Source organism: Bombina bombina, chromosome 8 (assembly GCF_027579735.1).
Source record: "Bombina bombina isolate aBomBom1 chromosome 8, aBomBom1.pri, whole genome shotgun sequence".
In the NCBI taxonomy this organism is placed as follows: domain Eukaryota; kingdom Metazoa; phylum Chordata; class Amphibia; order Anura; family Bombinatoridae; genus Bombina; species Bombina bombina.
In genome coordinates, this window is record NC_069506.1 from 211,546,523 (window position 1) to 211,566,807 (window position 20,285).

General features: G+C 39.8%; 1 protein-coding gene across 1 annotated transcript in view; it reads right to left on the minus strand.

Annotated features, from left to right (window-relative positions):
• Positions 1-20,285, minus strand: part of LOC128638736 (carcinoembryonic antigen-related cell adhesion molecule 8) — a 150,354-nt gene that overhangs the window by 75,645 nt on the left and 54,424 nt on the right. The window contains exon 2 of the mRNA XM_053690869.1: positions 10,231-10,578. Coding sequence (XP_053546844.1) covers positions 10,231-10,578 — 348 coding nt within the window. The remainder of the gene's footprint in view (positions 1-10,230; positions 10,579-20,285) is intronic.

The following is a 20,285-nucleotide window of genomic DNA, read 5'->3' on the forward strand; positions in this document are numbered from 1 at the left end:
ACGACCAAGTCACAGCCTTAGAAATCTGTTCAACAGAAGCATCATTTTTAAAGGCCCATGTGGAAGCCACAGCTCTAGTAGAATGAGCCGTAATTTTTTTAGGAGGCTGCTGTCCAGCAGTCTCATATGCCAGGCAGATGATACTCCTCAGCCAAAAAGAAAGAGAGGTAGCTGTAGCTTTCTGACCCCTACGCTTTCCAGAATAAACAATGAATAATGAAGATGATTGATGGAAATCCATAGTTGCCTGTAAGTAAAACTTTAAGGCACGGACCACGTCCAGGTTATGTAACAAACGCTCCTTCTTAGAAGAAGGATTAGGACACAAGGAAGGAACAACAATTTCCTGATTAATATTCTTATTTGAAACAACCTTAGGCAGAAAACCAGGTTTGGTACATAAAACCACCTTATCAGAATTAAATATGAGATAAGGCGAATCACATTGTAACCCTTAAAGCTCAGAAACTCTTCGAGCAGAAGAAAAAGCAACTAAAAACAGAACTTTCCAAGATAACAATTTAATATCTATGGAATGCATGGGTTCAAACGGAACCCCTTGAAGAACTCGAAGAACTAAATTTAAACTGTGAGTAATTGGTCTAAATACAGGCTTAATTCTAGTTAGAGCCTGACAAAAAGACTGAACATCTGGCACATCTGCCAAACGTTTGTGAAGCAAAATTGACAAAACAGAAATTTGTCCCTTTAAAGAACTTGCTGATAACCCTTTCTCCAATCCTTCTTGGAGAAAAGACAGAATCCTGGGAATAATAACTTTACTCCATGAGTAACCCTTGGATTCGCACCAATAAAGATATTTACGCCATATCTTATGATAGATCTTTCTAGTGACAGGCTTTCGAGCCTGTATCAAAGTATTGATGACCGAATCAGAAAATCCTCGCTTAGATAAAATAAAGCGTTCAATCTCCACGCAGCCAGCTGCAGAGAAACTAGATTTGGATGTTGGAAAGGACCTTGAATGAGCAGGTCCTGTCTCAAAGGAAGTTTCCATGGTGGCAGAGAGGACATGTCCACTAAATCCACATATCAAGTCCTGCGTGGCCACGCAGGCACTATCAGGATTACTGAAGCTCTCTCCTGTTTGATTCGAGAAATCACGCATGGAAGGAGAAAAAACGGTGGAAACACATAAGCTAGGCTGAACAACCAAGGCAGTGCCAAGGCATCTATCAGTTTGGCCTGGGGATCCCTTGACCTGGATCCGTAACGTGGAAGCTTGGCATTCTAACGAGATACCATCACATCCAGTTCCGGTCTGCCCCATTTGCAAATCAATGAAGCAAACACCTCCGGATGGAGTTCCCACTCCCCCAGATGGAAAGTCTGACGACTTAGAAAATACGCTTCCAATTTTCTACTCCTGGGATGTAGATTGCCGACAGATAACAAGAGTGGGCCTCCGCCCATCGGATTATCTTGGATACTTCTATCATCGCTAAGGAACTCCTTGTTCCCCCCTGATGATTGATATATGCCACAGGCTTGATGTTGTCCGACTGGAATCTGATGAATTTGGCTGAAGCCAACTGAGGCCATGCCTGAAGCGCATTGAATATTGCTCTCAGTTCCAGAATATTGATTGGAAGTAGAGACTCCACCTGAGTCCAAACACCCCGAGCCTTCAGGGAATTCCAGACTGCACCCCAGCCCAGAAGGCTGGCATCCGTTGTCACTATCACCCACGAGAGTCTGCGGAAACAAGTCCCCTGGGACAGATGATCCGGCGACAACCACCAAAAGAAGAGAGTCTCTGGTCTCTTGATCCAGATTTATCTGAGGAGATAAACTTGCCTAGTCCCATTCCACTGTCCGAGCATGCACAGCTGCAGTGGTCTGAGATGAAAGCGAGCAAATGGAATTATGTCCATTGCCGCTACCATTAATCCAATGACCTCCATACACTGAGCCACTGATGGCCGAGGAATGGACTGAAGTGCTCGGCAAGTATATAGAATCTTTGATTTTCTGACCTCTGTTAGAAATATTTTCATGTCTACCGAGTCTATCAGAGTTCCCAAGAAGGGGACCCTTGTCTGTGGAACTAGTGAACTCTTTTCTATGTTCACCTTCCAACCGTGAGTTCTCAGGAAAGACAGGATTGTGTCCGTGTGAGATTTTGTCAGATGATAAGTTGATGCCTGGATTAAAATGTCATCCAGATAAGGCGCCACTGCTATGCCTCACAGTCTGAGAACCACCAGAAGGGACCCTAGAACCTTTGTGAAGATTCTGGGTGCTGTGGCCAACCCGAAGGGAAGAGCCACGAACTGATAATGTTTGTCCAGGAAGGCAAACCTTAGAAACTGATGATGATCCTTGTGGATAGGAATATGAAGGTAAGCATCCTTCAAGTCCACGGTAGTCATATATTGACTCTCCTGGATCATTGGTAAGATTGTTCGAGTAGTCTCCATCTTGAACGATGGTACTCTAAGAAACTTGTTTAGACACTTGAGATCTAAAATGGGTCTGAAAGTTCCCTCTTTTTTGGGAACCATGAAAAGATTTGAGTAAAATCCCTGTCCCTGTTCCAGTTTTGGAATGGGACAAATTACTCCCATGGTAGAGAGGTCTTTTACACAGCGTAAGAATGCCTTTCTTTTAATCTGGTCTACAGATAATCGCGAAAGATGAAATCTCCCTCTTGGGAGAAAATCCTTGAATTCCAGTTGATACCCGTGGGTCACAATTTAGAGTGCCCAAGGGTCCTGAACATCTCTTGCCCAAGCCTGAGCAAAGAAAGAAAGTTTGTCCCCTACTAGATCCGGTCCCGGATCGGAGGGCCGCCCCTTCATGCTGCCTTTGTAGCAGCAGCGGGCTTCTTGGATTGTTTACCTTTATTCCAAGCCTGGTTGGGTCTCCAGACTGACTTAGATTGAGCAAAATTCCCTTCCTGCTTTGTGGAGGAAGAGGAAGCAGAGGGTCCTCCTTTAAAATTTCGAAAGGAACGAAAATTATTTTGTTTACCCCTCATCTTAACACTTATCCTGAGGCAGGGCATGGCCTTTACCTCCAGTAATGTCAGAAATGATTTCCTTCAATTCAGGCCCGAAAAGGGTCTTACCTTTAAAAGGAATAGCTAAAAGCTTAGTTTTTGATGACACATCAGCAGACCAAGATTTTAGCCATAACACTCTATGCGCTAGAATAGCAAATCCTGCATTTTTCGCCTCTAGTTTAGCAATTTGAAAAGCGGCATCAGTAATAAAAGAATTAGCTAGCTTGAGAGCCTTAATTCTATCCAAAATGTCATCTAATGGAGTCTCAACCTTCAGAGACTCTTCTAGAGCATCAAACCAAAAAGCTGCTGCAGTAGTAACTGGAGCAATGCAAGCCGTAGGTTGTAAAAGGAAACCCTGATGAATAAATAATTTCTTTAGAAGACCCTATAACTTTTTATCCATAGAGTCTTTGAAAGCACAACTGTCCTCAATAGGTATAGTTGTATGCTAAGCCAGGGTAGATATAGCTCCCTCCACCTTAGGGACCGTTTGCCACGAGTCCCGAATGGCGTCTGATATGGGAAACATTTTCTTAAAATTAGGAGGGAGGGAAAACGGTGTACCTGGTCTATCCCATTCCTTTCTTTACAGTTTCCGAAATTCTTTTAGGAACCGGAAAAACATCAGTGTAAGTAGGCACCTCTAGATATTTCTCCATCTTACACAATTTCTCTGGTGGTATCACAATAGGGTCACAATCATCCAGAGTCGCTAAAACCTCCCGAAGTAACAGGCGGAGGTGTTCAAGCTTAAATTTAAAGGACATCACGTCCGAATCTGTCTGAGGTAACACATTTCCTGAGTCTGAAAGTTCTCCCTCAGACAGCAATTCCCTGACCACCAACTCAGAGCACTGTGAGGGTACATCGGAAATAGCCAATAAAGCATCAGAGGATTCAGTATTCACATTAATACCTGACCTACTGCGTTTACCCTGTAACACTGGTAATTTAGATAATACCCCTGTAAGGGTAGTTGACATAACTGCAGCCATCTCCTGCAGAGTATAAGAATTAGATGCACTAGAGGTACTTGCCGTCGCTTGTGTGGGCGTTAAAGGTTGTGACACTTGGGGAGAATTGGATGGCATATCCTGATTCTCTTCAGATTGAGAATCATCCTTATTCACACTTTCTTTACCTAAAATATGCTTTTTACAGTGTAAGGCCCTTTCAGTACAAGAGGTACACAATGTAAGAGGGGGTTCCACAATGGCTTCTAAACACATAGAACAATGAGATTCCTCAATGTCAGACATGTTGAACAGACTAGTAATAACCACAAATAGTTGTTAAACACTTTATAAATTGCTTTAACAAATTGTTTGAGAAACGTGTACTGCGCCTTTAAGAGATAAAAGAAAGCGTAACAATTTTCCAAAACTGCTTTAAACTGTTAATTTACTCATAAAAATTAACTATTCCTAATAAAAGGCTCCAAAAATTATTGCACCCCAAGAGTAAGGGGAGAATTAAGCTGTAAAATGTATTTATAAACACAATTATGTTAAAGTCAACAAAAATACCCTCTGCACCTCGCCACAGCGCTGCTGTGGCGCCTACCTGCCCCCAGGGTACTTCAAAATGACTCCACAACAATCCGAATACCCCTGCTTAGGCTCAACCGGAGCTAATGCTCCCCAGCCAGAGTGCTTCCCAGCCAGAGTACAGAGCGTGACTGAGCACGTGAAAATAGGCCCCACCCATTATGACCGATGACCGAGTAGGCCTGAACAACCGCATGGAGAAGTGGTTTCAACTATAAACCATGTGGAATCTTTAACCCCAAAGTTCTCAATACGGTCAACTGTTGCCTCAAAAAAAAACAAACGTTAAGCATATCTCCCAATGTCTTTTTATAATGTAGTGCCCATTATAATGTTTGGCCCAAAATATCAACTGAATAAATAAAGTATAGGTTTCAGTAACACCCCCTTTGTCTTACAGGTCTACTGCTTACCCCTTCCCTTGCAGGGAAATAAATGTCAGCCAGTTCTGATATACCAAGTCTCCTCAGAAATAAAGGGCTGCACATACCTCAATACTGCTTGTAGCAAAAATCGTTCTCCACACTGAAGATGTCTCTTGTATTACCTTCAGAAGCTCTGTGGGAACCAACGTGGATCTTAGTTACAGCTGCTAAGATCATTAACCTCAGGGCAGAAATCTTCTTTCATATCCCCCTGAGGAAAATAGTACTCACCGGTACCATTTAAAATAAAAAACTTCTTGATTGAAGAAACTAAAACTAACACCTCACTTTACCTCTTTCTAGTACAAAAACAGACAAAGAGAATGACTGGGGGTGGAGGGGAAGGGAGGAGCTATATATACAGCTCTGCTGTGGTGCTCTTTGCCACTTCCTGTTAGCAGGAGGATAATGTCCCACAAGGATGAAATCCGTGGACTCGTCGTATCTTGTAGAAGAAATCTAATCTACCCATTGCCATGAAAAGGGCATTTGTATGGGCATTGCCCTTAAAAGGGCATTTAGCTCTTTTTATTGCCCTTAGAAGGGCATTTAGCTCTTTTAAGGAATGCCCAAACTCTAATCTAAAAAAAAAACTATCCCAAAAAAAATTAAAAAGACCTAACACTAACCCCTCTATAGGTACTCACAGTTGCTGAAGTCTCGCTTGAAGGACCTTCATCCTGGAGGCTCCATCTTCATCCAAGTGACTCCATCTTCATCCATCACAGTACCGGCATCTTCTTCATCTCTGTGGAGGCAGAGCGGTCGATGCGCAGAGGCGGAGGTCCAGGCAAAGGTCCAATGCAGAGGTCCAGGCAAAGGTCCAAGGCGGAGGTCCAGGCGGAGGTCCATTGATCCGACGTGGAGGTCCTCTTCATGCGATAGTCCGCCGCACACTTTTAGCATCCCTAATCTCTATTGGCTGATTAAAAATTTTCAGCCAATAGGAAAGCAATGGTACCCACAGTATAAAAGGGGTACCTTACAGTTGAATCCTCAGTGTGCAGCGGACGAACGCATGAAGAGGACCTCCACGTCGGATAGATGGACCTCCACCTGGACCTCCGCATTGGACCTCTGCCTTGGACCTTCGCCTGGACCTCCGCCTTGGACCTTCGCCTCCGCGCATCGACCGCTCCGCCTCCGATGGGATGAAGAAGATGCCGGTCCAGCAATGGATGAAGATGGAGCAGCTGGGATGAAGATCATTCAAGTGGGACTTCAGCAACTGTGAGTACCTAAAGAGGGGGTTAGTGTTAGGTTTTTTAAAGGTTTTTTGGGGTGTTTTTTTTTTTTTTAGATTAGGGTTTGGGCATTTCTTAATTTCTTAATTTTGTGGGTTTGGGGGTTTGTAATGTTAGTGGGTCTTTGTATTTTTGTTTAGAAAAAGAGCTGATTTTTTTAGGGCATTTGGTAGTTTATTATAGATCAGGTTTCTTTTTGTTTGGGTTGTTTTTTAAAAAAAAAGTATTAGAATAGGAATAATTGTTATTATTTTGGATAATTAGTTTGCTATTTCGTATAATGTTTTTTTTTTTTTTTGGGGGTGTTTTTTTTTTTTTTTTTAGAATAGCCATTTTTATTTTTGATGGGCGGCAAAAGAGCTAGATGCCCTTTTAAGGGCAATGTCCATACACATGCCCTTTTCAAGGCAATGGGTAGATTAGGTTTTACTTTATTTTTATTTTGTGGGTTTGGGGGTGGGGGTTTGTATACTATTAGGGGGTGTTTGTTCTTCTTTTGTAGAAAAAGAGCTGATTTCTTTAGGGCAATGCCCTACAAAAAGCTCTTTTAAGGGCATAGAAAAGGCTCTTCTAAGGGCCCTTTGTAGTTTATTATAGATTAGGGTTTTGTTTTTTTTTGGGTGTTTTTTTTTTTTTTTTTAACAGGGTATTAGAATAGGAATACTTTTTATTGTTTTGGATAATTTCGTTTGTTATTTTTTGTAATGATAGGTTTTTTTATTTTTTGTAATTTTAGTGTTTTTGTTTTGCAATTGTAAGTTTTTTATTTTTTGTAATTTTAATGTGTTTTTTATTTTGTAATGGTAGTTTTTTATTTTTGTAATGTTAGGTTTTAGTGTAAGGCAGCTTAGGTTTTATTTCACAGGTAAGTTTGTATTTATTTTAACTAGGTAGTTTACTAACTAGTCTACCTAGTTAAAATAAATACAAACTTACCTGTGAAATAAAAATAAAACCTAAGCTAAGCTAATTATATTGTAGCTAGCTTAGGTTTTATTTCACAGGTAAGTTTGTATTTAGTTTTAAATAGGTATTATTTAGTTAATAATTGTAACTTTAATTTAGCTCTATTTTAATTATGTTAAAGTTAGGGGGTGCTAGGGTTAGGTTTACGGTTAGGTTTAGGGTTATGGTTAGGTTTAGGGGTTAATGTAATTTAATTTAGGTTGTTGCAATGTGGGGGCTGGTGGTTTAGGGGTTAATAGGTTTATTTAGTGGTAGTAATGTGGGAGGCCAGAGTTTAGGGGTTAATAACTTTATTATGTTAATGAAAAAAGTGTGCGCAAGAGAGCACCAAACTACTCCAACCCTATAGTCCCTAGCGTATAGAGAAAAAAAAGATAGAGTCAGAGAACAAAGTGTATGGAGAAGCGCTAAAAAAGCTGAAGGTGCGGCAGTAAATCACAAAGATAGATATGTAACTGGCTATGCCAAAAGATTTAATCGAACAATTAGATAGAATACATAATTGTAAAGATAGAATACATAAATGTAAAGATATTTAAAAATCGGACGTCTCCGATATAATAAAAACACAAAAAATATATAAAAGCACAAAATCTGGATTAAATGCTGTTGCCAATATAGTGAATTCAGTCTCTGAAAAACTGTATTAAATGGTAATGCAGGGGCCCCTCGAACATAAAGAAAGTCTCACCAATTAGGATCAATATCTAGGTAGGATTAATACGTATTACCTTCTTCTCATAGATGGTCTGAAGTACATTCGGTTTGTCCGATAATACCTCCGTGAGGCGTGTATGTGTCCCGTGACGTCACCGGCCAGGGGCGTTGTCTCCAAGTTAAGATCCTATTGGTCAGGATCGCCGAGCATGAAGTATAGCGGCCGCTATAGTGTAGATTAGTAGAATTAAAAGGATCCCCGCTCTTAGTGCAAATAAGCACACAGGATTAGACTTGTAGCTCCGTGGGAACTTGTAGCTGAATATCACTTCCAAAATTCTTCTTGTGGTCCTCGGGCTCTATGTATTCAGTATCAGAACAGGCTTGACTTGAAACCGTGTCCTTTTCAGCACAGTCTTAATGCTCTTGTATGAAATAGCGTAAAGCACAGGATAGCTTGACTTAAAACCGTGTCCTTCTCAACACAGTTTTAATGCTCTTGTATGAATAGCATAAAGCACAGGATAGCTGTGGCTTATCATCAAACTTTTTGAACGCTATATTTATTAATTTCTTCACTTTTAGTGCACGCATATTTATTTTAAAAAAATGGATTTTGCACATGTGTGTGTATATATTTCATAGATGTCTGTTTATATATCGAACTATTTACTGTATCATTATAATCTTTTGCATATATATTTTCATTGTAACACTCTATGTAAGAGTTTATGTTTAATCAATTTTCTTTTCTCGTTCTCTATGTTACTTTTATTTGTATTATAAATGCTAAAAAGTTGCCAATACTGTTGCAAATAGTTTTATCACAGTGAACACACCTGTCTCACTAATTGATCCAACCTACCCAATAGGTAAAAGTTTGTACTGTCATCTTGAAAAAGCCCTGTAAGAGGGAGAAACGCATTGATGATAAGCCACAGCTATCCTGTGCTTTATGCTATTCATACAAGAGCATTAAAACTGTGCTGAGAAGGACACGGTTTTAAGTCAAGCTATCCTGTGCTTTACGCTATTTCATACAAGAGCATTAAGACTGTGCTGAAAAGGACACGGTTTCAAGTCAAGCATGTTCCGATACTGAATACATAGAGCCCGAGGACCACAAGAAGAATTTTGGAAGTGATATTCAGCTACAAGTTCCCACGGAGCTACAAGTCTAATCCTGCGTGCTTATTTGCACTAAGATCGGGGATCCTTTTAATTCTACTAATCTACACTATAGCGGCCGCTATACTTCATGCTTGGCGATCCTGACCAATAGGATCTTAACTTGGAGACAACACCCCTGGCCGGTGACGTCACGGGACACATACACGCCTCACGGAGGTATTATCGGACAAACCGAATGTACTTCAGACCATCTATGAGAAGAAGGTAATACGTATTAATCCTACCTAGATATTGATCCTAATTGGTGAGACTTTATGTTCGAGGGGCCCCTGCATTACCATTTAATACAGTTTTTCAGAGACTGAATTCACTATATTGGCAACAGCATTTAATCCAGATTTTGTGCTTTTATATATTTTTTGTGTTTTTATTATATCGGAGACGTCCGATTTTTAAATATCTTTACATTTATGTATTCTATCTTTACAATTATGTATTCTATCTAATTGTTCGATTAAATCTTTTGGCATAGCCAGTTACATATCTATCTTTGTGATTTACTGCCGCACCTTTTTTTTATTGTCCAGCTAGTGTTCTCACAAGGACCTATTTAACGGCCACACCACCCGGCTGATTTTAGTGAACACCTGGCTTAAATTTAAGCCAATATTACGCAAATATTATTTTTTTCAATGTTTGTTGCACAAATTATAGAAAAAGTTATAATACTGAAAAGTATTACATTGACCATTGACCCCCAGACCCTTCCTAATGCTACCTGGCTGGGGGAAAAAAATTGTGTTTTTATTAAAACAAATATCAATTGCATTTATTAACATTCGACCTGAGAATGACAAAAAAATTAAACATAGGAAAAAAATGTGTGAACATCCAATATATCTGCTGTAAACAAGCCAAAATGACTTTTTAGTAGGTCAACGTTAATTAGAAAAGCACAAAAAAGTGTGAAGAGTGAAAAGTGTGCATGAAAATTGTTTAGTGATAGATTGGATTAACACAACACAATTTAATTTGACAAGCTTAAATGGGTTATTGCAGGGGTTCTAATGGACTAGAATTGAATTGGACAACCCTGAAAAAACTGTGCTAAGCACTTTTCACAAAATTGTTATGGATTAGAATGTGAGGCAAGGTAAATAAAATAAAAAAATCATTAACAAATTCTGGTTCTATATACATAGAAAAAAGGTTCTTGTTTATTGATCACTTACCAGTTACAGTCAATTGCACTGAAGCTTGTTGTGGAGGGTTCATCTGTAACTGCACTGTATAATTCCCTTCAAATTCCTTTCTAAGGTCAGAGATTTTCAAAGAGCCATTTATAAACCCAGTGGCATTTTTGAAGTAAGCTCTACCTTGGTTTATTTCCTGGTTTGGGGGAAACATGTTAAAAATTTGGTTAGAAGCACTTGGGTTTAACCCTTTATACCAATCGATGCTCAATATTCTTTGATCAATTCCATTAATATTAAACAAGGCAGTCTGTCCAATGGTTGGAGATGATGGGATAATCTGAATATCTATTCCATTGGTTGGACATATCCATAGAATGAAGATAACTGAAAGTGAGAGACAGAAAGAACACAGTATTAATACATACAGCTGTCTTCAACCAATATGAGTAAAGCTAAATAGAAAATGCACAGGAGCTTTATTAAAAACACACAAACTTGAAGGGACTCGGTTACCTTTATTACAGATGAAAGGTGGAGGAGCACAATTATTTGTAATGCAGAGCAAAGACAGAGCAGATCAGCTTTCTCAAATCCAGACAGCAGGTGGAAGAGCAAAGCAATCTATAGCACAGAAACAAAGACATTGGCTACCTATAATGCAAACAAGAGATGGGGCAGCATAGCTCTTGCTTTTGGAAGTTGTTTATCCATTTAAATAAAAACATTTGATACACTTAAAAAACAACAATGCCTGACACAGATATTTACATATACTGTATAGACTTTTAAGGAAAACTTACAGTATATTATGATTAAAAAAAATTCTGTGAGTCAGGGAAACTGAAAACGTATTTCTCGTGCTTAAAATATTTTGAAAGGTTTCATATATAGCTGGAGGACCCATCCATCCAATTTATCTGGCCAAAAGCCTTAGATTTATGCCACATGTTATGTAATAGGTTTGCATTGGAGGTCAATCTATTTCACCAGGACTTTAAAGGGACATGAAACTGAAAATGTTTCTTTCAGGATTCAGATAGAGCATACAATTTTAAACAACTTTCAGATTGACTTCAATTATCAAATTTTCTTTTTTTCTTGTTTTCTTTTGTTGAAAAGCTGGAAGTTAAGTTCAGGAGTGTGCACGTGTCTGCAGTACTATATATGGCAGCAGTTTTGCAATAAGGTTATACATTAGCAAGAGCACTATATGGCACCAACCTTCGTTTTTTTTCTTTTGTGTTGCAGATGGGGTAACACTCAGTTAAAGATTTTAGGGAGCCGTTAGTGTGTCTGCGGCCGAGGAGGGTTACATGACCTGGCTCTGTATGTCTGGGAGAGTATTTTTTTCACTTCCCTGGGCTCAGCATGCTGTACGACTAGCTTGCCTAAGACCTACTGGTTTGGAGTTTTTCCGTGTATATTGTACCCTAACTGGGCAGTTGGTCTGGGGTCAGGCTATGGACAGAGAGAGAATTGAGTGACGGTAATTGCAGGTAAGGTGACGTCCCCAGGTGGGGGCCTGGGGTGGTCCTCTAGGGTATGCGGCGGGCCGAAGAACTCCTCTTTATATCCCTCTGTCAGATAGCGTGGAAGCCGGGCTCTGCTAAACTACAGACCAGCTTAAAGGGACAGTATACACCAATTTTCATTTAACTGCATGTAATATACACTACTATAAAGAAGAATATGCACAGATACCGATGTAAATATTCAGTATAAAACCATTTAAAAATTTACTTAGAAGCTCCCAGTTTACCACTATTAAAAATGGTTAGCTGGAACACCCACTGAAAAGAAGACACCCCCACTGCATATGAAAACACTCTTTACACAAGCAGGAGCAAGCTGGAGGAGGAATACATCAGTATTATCCTAAAACTTTGGTGCTTGGTTAGGAGTCTGAAAATCAGTGCAAAGTTATTTAAAAAACAAAATTTATGCTTACCTGATAAATTTCTTTCTCTTGTGGTGTATCCAGTCCACGGGTTCATCCATTACTTGTGGGATATTCTCCTTCCCAACAGGAAGTTGCAAGAGGACACCCACAGCAGAGCTGTCTATATAGCTCCTCCCCTAACTGCCACCCCCAGTCATTCGACCGAAGACAAGCAAGAAAAAGGAGAAACTATAGGGTGCAGTGGTGACTGTAGTTTAAAAATAAAAAAACACCTGCCTTAAAGTGACAGGGTGGGCCGTGGACTGGATACACCACAAGAGAAAGAAATTTATCAGGTAAGCATAAATTTTGTTTTCTCTTGTAAGGTGTATCCAGTCCACGGGTTCATCCATTACTTGTGGGATACCAATACCAAAGCTTTAGGACACAGATGAAGGGAGGGACAAGGCAGGAACTTAAACGGAAGGCACCACTGCCTGCAAGACCTTTCTCCCAAAAATAGTCTTCGAGGAAACAAAAGTATCAAATTTGTAGAATTTAGAAAAGTTATGAAGTGAAGACCAAGTCACCGCCTTACAAATCTGTTCAACAGAGGCCTCATTTTTAAAAGCCCATGTGGAAGCTGCCTACCGCTCTAGTGGAATGAGCTGTAATTCTTTGAGGAGGCTGCTGGCCAGCAGTCTCATAAGCTAAACGGATTATGCTTCTCAGCCAAAAAGAAAGAGAAGATGCCAAAGCCTTTTGGCCTCTCCTCTGTCCAGAGTAGACAACAAACAATGCAGATGTTTGACGGAAATCCTTAGTAGCTTGTAAATAAAACTTTAAAGCACGAACCACGTCAAGATTGTGTAATAGACGTTCCTTCTTTGAAGAAGGATTAGGACACAGTGATGGAACAACAATCTCCTGATTGATATTCTTATTAGATACCACCTTAGGAAGAAACCCAGGTTTGGTACGCAAAACTACCTTATCTGCATGGAAGATCAGATAAGGGGAATCACACTGTAAGGCAGATAACTCTGAAACTCTTTGAGCGGAAGAGATAGCTACCAAAAACAGAACTTTCCAAGATAAAAGCTTGATATCTATGGAATGCAGAGGTTCAAACAGAACCCCTTGAAGAACTTTAAGAACTAAATTTAAACTTCATGGTGGAGCAACAGGTTTAAACACAGGCTTGATTCTAACTAAAGCCTGACAAAACGCCTGAACGTCTGGAACATCTGCCAGATGCTTGTGCAGAAGAATAGACAGAGCAGAAATCTGTCCCTTTAAGGAACTAGCTGACAATCCCTTCTCCAATCCTTCTTGGAGAAAGGATAATATCCTAGGAATCCTGACTTTACTCCATGAGTAACCCTTGGATTCACACCAATGAAGATATTTACACCATATCTTATGATAGATTTTCCTGGTGACAGGCTTTCGAGCCTGAATTAAGGTATCAATGACCGACTCGGAGAAACCACATTTTGATAAAATCAAGCATTCAATCTCCAAGCAGTCAGTCGCAGAGAAATTATGGATGTTTGAAAGGACCTTGGAGTAGAAGGTCCTGCCTCAGCGGCAGAGTCCATGGTGGAAGGGATGACATGTCCACCAGATCTGCATACCAAGTCCTGCGTGGCCACGCAGGTGCTATCAAAATCACCTAAGCTCTCTCCTGCTTGATCTTGGCAATCAGACGAGGGAGGAGAGGAAATGGTGGGAACACATAAGCCAGGCTGAAGGACCAGGGCACTGCTAGAGCATCTATCAGCGCTGCCTGGGGATCCCTTGACCTGGACCCGTAACAAGTAAGCTTGGCGTTCTGACAAGATGCCATGAGATCCAGTTCTGGTTTGCCCCATAGTTGGCTGGGCAAATACCTCCGGATGGAGCTCCCACTACCCCGGATGAAAAGTCTGCCGACTTAGAAAATCTGCCTCCAAGTTCTCTACTCCTGGGATATGGATAGCTGAGAGATGGCAAGAGTGAACCTCTGCCCATAGAATTATCTTTGAAACCTCCAACATTGCCAGGGGGCTTCTTGTTCCCCCCTGATGGTTGATATAGGCTACAGTCGTGATATGGTCCGACTGAAATCTGATGAACCTGACCGCAGCTAGTTGAGGCCAAGCCTGAAGAGCATTGAATATCGCTCTCAGTTCCAGAATGTTTATCGGATGGAGGGCTTCCTCCTGAGTCCACGAACCCTGAGCCTTAAGGGAGTTCCAGACCACGCCCCAGCCCAGAAGGCTGGCATCTGTAGATTTAGCAGAGGGGACAAATCTGTTTAATCCCCATTCCACTGACTGAGCATGCAAAGTTGCAGTGGTCTGAGATGTAGGCGGGCAAACTGAACTATGTCCATTGCCGCTACCATTAGGCCGATTACTTCCATACACTGAACCACTGATGGCCGAGAAGTGGAATGAAGAGCACGGAAGGAAGTTAGAAGCTTTGATAACCTTACCTCTGTCAGAAAAATTTTCATTTCTACTGAATCTATCAGTGTTCCTAGGAAAGAAACTCTTGTGAGAGGGGAGAGAGAACTCTTTTCTTCGTTCACCTTCCACCCGTGAGACCTCAGAAAGGCCAGAACAATGTCCGTATGGGACTTGGCGATTTGAAAAGTCGACGCCTGTATCAGAATGTCATCTAGGATGTAAGTTGTACTCACAGCGCTAGAAGGACCTGTAGCTCCTATCTGGGGTGGGCCCCCACTGCCCACAAAAGAATACTGTTAGAAGGGTTTGTAGAGAGGAGCGCCAATTAAGTCAAGGTCTAGTGTGTGTGTGTGAGTGATGTGTTCACACTGGAGCAGGAAAAAGACCCTTTAGGTGGGGTTTATTTCTAGTGTTAATTGTAAATGCTGATGTAGTAATAGAAATGGATATGAAATGTATAGTTTTACACAATTTATTACAGATACAATATACGATTCATAGGCATAAATCCATGGTACAAAAAGATGTATGTTAAAAGTATAAAATATATAAAGGTAATAAAATGACTAAAAAATGATAACTGATTGGTGGATTGGTGTCCACTTAATTTAAGACTGATTCTGAGCAAAACATGTCTCGGACAAATGTCCTATATAAACATAATCTTATACATATATAAGCAGAACTAAACTCTAAATAATGTGTCCATGAGGGTCATATGTGAGAAAATAGTGGTATGCAGTGAAAAATGATGAGTAAAAATAAAAAATCTTTGGACAAAAAATACAAAAAATGAAAAATAGTATTTGGAAGCAAACTAGTGTGTACACATCTAGAAAACTGTGATATCCAAAAACAATGTGATATCAAATTGTGATTAAAGTGATTTAATCTCAAAATTACATAAAAATATGTAAAAAATTAAAAAATTAAAAAATGGAAAATTAAAAATCCATGTGAGTGAGAGTATGTATCAACAAAAAATGTGACAATGTGTGTCAAAGAAAATGTGAAACAATACACATTAAATGGACAATAAATGGACAATACAAACTAAAATAGTAACTAAAATAAGGCAGTTAATAATGTTTTAGCATAGATAATAAACAGATATTTGATAAACAAATAAATATATAATCAAAGATTTATACAGATTGTTCTACAAAATCATAACAATGTGGTATATGTCCTAGTAACTGTATGTCCTAAGATAGTCCTTATGAAATGTCTCTTTACTTCCGATGCTTCTTATTTATCTAATGTTAGGGTGTAAAAAGTGTTTTCAGATGCCTCAATTCCCAGGCATTTAGAGATAAAATGGTATTTGTAAATAGAAAGGTATAAAAATATGACGATAAAAGGTAACAATGAAAGGGCTGGGATATCCTCAAATCCTAAAAAATAAAGAAAAATAACATAGTATAATACTGTTAAAATGTAAATAAATCAAGAAATATAGCTCACCATATAGATGTCAACGCGTTTCGGCCCACTGCTTGGGCCTTTCTCAAGACTAGTATATGGTATAGTATGGGTGAGCATGGTCTTTTATAGTGATGTATGGCCAATGGGGACTCTCTTGGAATTGCGCCAAAAAAATTGCGCCAAAAAATTGCGCCAAAATTAGTTGACTCCCTGATACCGGAAGTTGTAAACCGGAAGTGACTGATTAATCTCAATTCTATGTTCGTTATTTATAATGTTCGTTTATAACTTAATCGTATCTTTTAATATGGCCAACCTCTTATTTATCTTAGTAAGACTTCTCTGATATCTTCTTGAATCAGAACCTGTTAGTCTATTTAGTGCTAACCTGAATTTTGCTCAACCGGATGTTCGTTCCGAAACCGGAAGTTGATTTGGTCAAAACCGGAAGTTCTAGTTTTACTGATTCCGGTTCCGGTTCTTTTCGTTATACCGGAAGTGTTAGAGCATCGGACCAAAAAACAATTTTTAAGATGTTGTCTAAATATGAAAATTTTATGTTTAAAAACAAATGTATTAAAAATATATTAAAATTATATTTGTATCATAGATTGGTTATTTCTATGGTGTGTGTCGGGTGTTCAAGTGAGCTTGTCACTTACTTGTATGTGTGATTCCAAAAACTTGTTCTGTTAGATTTACATGGATGATACATGTTCTCTTTACATATTATGACTCTTTCTTGGGATTTGTGGAAATGGGTTCGATAAATCTGGTATTTTGGGGTAAGGTATTCGTTTGACTGACTCAGTCGAAATTGGATTTTTCTTAGGTTTTCCTTATGATCCCTTACTTAGGTGTATGAGGGGGAGTTCTATCGTTCCGACTGTACATTCCTAGATCTTCTAAGAGAGGTCGGGTATCCTTTTGTGTAATGTGTACCTGCTAAATGGTTAATTTGGTAATGGATAATCTATATGTAGAAAAAATACCATATATTAAAAAATTAAAAAATTAATTAATTAGTTCTCATTCAGTAGACTGCGTTGTTTCTTGGGTTATGGTTCTCCTCGCTTGTACTCTCATTGGGCCCTAGACTACTTTCTTAGGCAGAGTGTCTTGACCGTTATAGTATCTTCCCCTTTGATGACTTAGGATTGGAAGGATTCTTCACAATGATTATTTCAGAGTTAGTAAGTGAGAGAGATCCTCCTTGTTGTTTAGACCTCTGGGGAACAGGCAGTCTAGTTCAAAGATCCATCTTGACTCTGATATCAGTAGTTGTCTTTCGTAGTCTCCTCCTCTCCAGTTGGGTTTCACTTTTTGGATCCCATAGAAACTAAGATCTTTCATGTTGCCTTTGTGTTGTACCGTAAAGTGCCTGTATAGTGCAGTTTCTGTGCTTCCGTGCTCAATTTGTAGTATGTGCTCCCGAATTCTATCTCTAAGGCATCTTGAAGTCTGGCCGACATACTGGAGACCGCAGCTGCATTGCACTATGTAGATAATTCCTTTATTGTTACATCTGATCAGATCTTTGATGGTATGTTTCTTTGTCGAATAATGGGAATGAAAGTGTTTCGTCTTTAAGCCTCTTTTGCAAGCCTTGCAACTGGGGCAAGGAAAAAAACCTTGTATCTGTTTGCCTGATATGTCTCTATCTTTTGTTGTTCCTAGGCAAGGAATACTTGGGGCCAAGATGTTCTTTAGGTTGTTGGATTTCCTATAGATAAATCTTGGTTTATCCATAAGAGTTTCTCCAATTATGTCGTCATTTTTGAGTATGTGCCAATGGTTCTTTATAATTTTTTCTATGGTTCTCCTGTTTTCGCTATACTGAGTAATGAAAGCGACATCTATTGCATTCGAGTTGTTTTCAGTCTTATTATCCTTGTTTTTATACTGAAGTAGTTCACGGCGGTCTCGTCTCCTCACTTCTTCTATATCTTTATTCAGTTTATCTTCTCCATATCCCCTTTCCATGAATCTTGACTTGAGTTTTTCTGCCTGTGTCTCCCAAAGGTCTTGGTCGGAACAGTTCTTCTTTAGTCTCAGTAGTTGTCCTTTTGGTATATTTGCTTTCCAACTTGCGTGATGACAGCTTTCACTATGGATGTAATTATTACAATCCACAGGTTTAAAGTACGTGGATGTCTTCAGTTTTCCATCCTCTATTGTTATTTTGAGATCCAGAAAGGTGATTTCAGTACTGCTGATCTCATAGGTGAATTTTAAGTTACAAATATTGTTATTCATAACATTGATGGTATGTTCCAGATCTTCCCTGGGGCCCTTCCATATCATAAGTATATCATCTATGTACCTATGATAGGATACCAGGTCCGCGCCGGCTGGGCAGGACTCCCAAAAGATGTTCTCCCATCTGCCCATGTACAGGTTGGCGTAGCTCGGCGCGAACCTGGTCCCCATAGCTGTACCACACAGCTGTCTATAGAACTTTCCGTCGTGGTTGAAATAGTTGTGAGTCAATATGTAGCTTATTCCCTCTAGAATGAATTTCTTTTGAGGTTCTGGTACTGTGTTGTCCTTATTCAAGAAATGTTCTACTGCCTCCCGACCTCCTTCGTGTGGTATACTGGTGTATAAGGAGGTGACATCGCATGTTACCAGTAGATAGTTGTCCATCCATTTTGTGTTCTCCAGGATGTTTAGTATCTGTGTGGAATCTCTTATGTAGGATGGTAGTTGTAATACATATTTTTGTAGTTTCTTGTCCAGATACTCAGATAAATTACTCGATAGGGACCCAATCCCTGATATTATTGGTCGTCCCGGGGGGTTGGTGAGTGTCTTATGTATTTTGGGAAGGTGGTAGAAGACTGGGGTTATGGGGTGCTTGATGTTAATGTACCTATATTCCTTTGTATTGAGGATTCCATTTTCATGTGCCTCCCCTAGTAAGCCTTCTAATTCTTCCTTGTATCCTCCTACTGGATTCCTTCCCAAAACTTCATATGTTTCCTTATCTGATAGTATTCTTGTACATTCGTTACCGTAGTCCTCTTTATTCAGGATTACGATCCCGCCACCTTTGTCTGCGGGTTTAATCACCAAGTTCTTGTTCTTCTCTAGGGATCTTATCGTCTGCATTTGGCTCTTCGTGAGGTTGTGTCGATGTTTATTCAATTTGTTCTGGCTGATGTTCTTTAGGTCACTGCATACCACGGTGTCAAAGGCTTCTATAGCGCTGCCTTTGCTGTGGATTGGATAAAAAGATGACTTGGGTTTAAGGTCAGAATGTTGATATGGGTCCGGGACTTCCTGAGTTGATCCTGTTGGCAGTGTTCTACTGTTGTATTCAATAGGAGATTTCATGAAGTGTCGTTTTAATGTCAGTTTTCTTACAAACTGTTTCACATTCACAAACGTGTCGAATTTGTTCAGACTATTGGAGGGGGCAAAAGAAAGTCCATAACTTAAAACAGAGTTCTCTTTATCTGTTAGTGCGGTAGTACTCAGATTGAAGATTCCCTTGGTCGTATCCTTCTTCTCTGGACTTGCGTGTTCGGGTTGTTTCTGATTGGTATTTACTCGCCTACCGCCCCTCTTTCCTCTGTGACTTTTCTTTTTTCCATAGGGTGTTGGAAGTCGTCTATATTTGGATTTTTTCTCTTTGTAGACGTCCTTTCTAATTCTTTTGTTGTGGTCTGGTGCTCTTCTAAAAAATGATGTCCTGGAGTGGGGTTTGTTAGAGTTATGCTTGGTTTTCCATTCTTTATTGTGTTGTTTGGTGTACCAATCATGGATCTTGTGTCCTGTTGTGTGGTTGTTCTTTTCTGTGCCTCCACATGTCTTGGTTGGTTGCCATTTGGTGTGTTCCAGTGGCCTTGGTAATCTTTCTTGTGGTTGTGGTGGTTGGAGTACTGGATAGGACTGTGCTGATATTGTTGATAATGAGATCCATTGGGAGTGTATGGTGTTCCATCAGGCCTGATATTGAAGTGTCTTCTATCATTTGGTCTGGGATGGTGATTCCCATATCTTGGTCTGTCGTTGTTCCTCCATCTGGGATATTGATTATATCCATATGTGAAATTCTCCTCTGGATTCCAGCGTGGTGAATATATATTTTCCCTGTGATAATGTGGTCTATGAGGCAGATAGTTGTTTGAATCCCTATCTCTATGGGGATCTTCGTTATGATAGTTATTGTAATAATTGTTGTTATGCCTCTGTCCCCCAAGTGTCCGTTGGTAGCCCCACTGGCTTCTGGGATTGGACATATGTCGTTGTCCTTCCCTTTCCCACCTTGATTGGTTCTGATGTTGTCTGTATTCAAATTGGTGGTATCTCTCTCTTGGGGTACTGGGTGC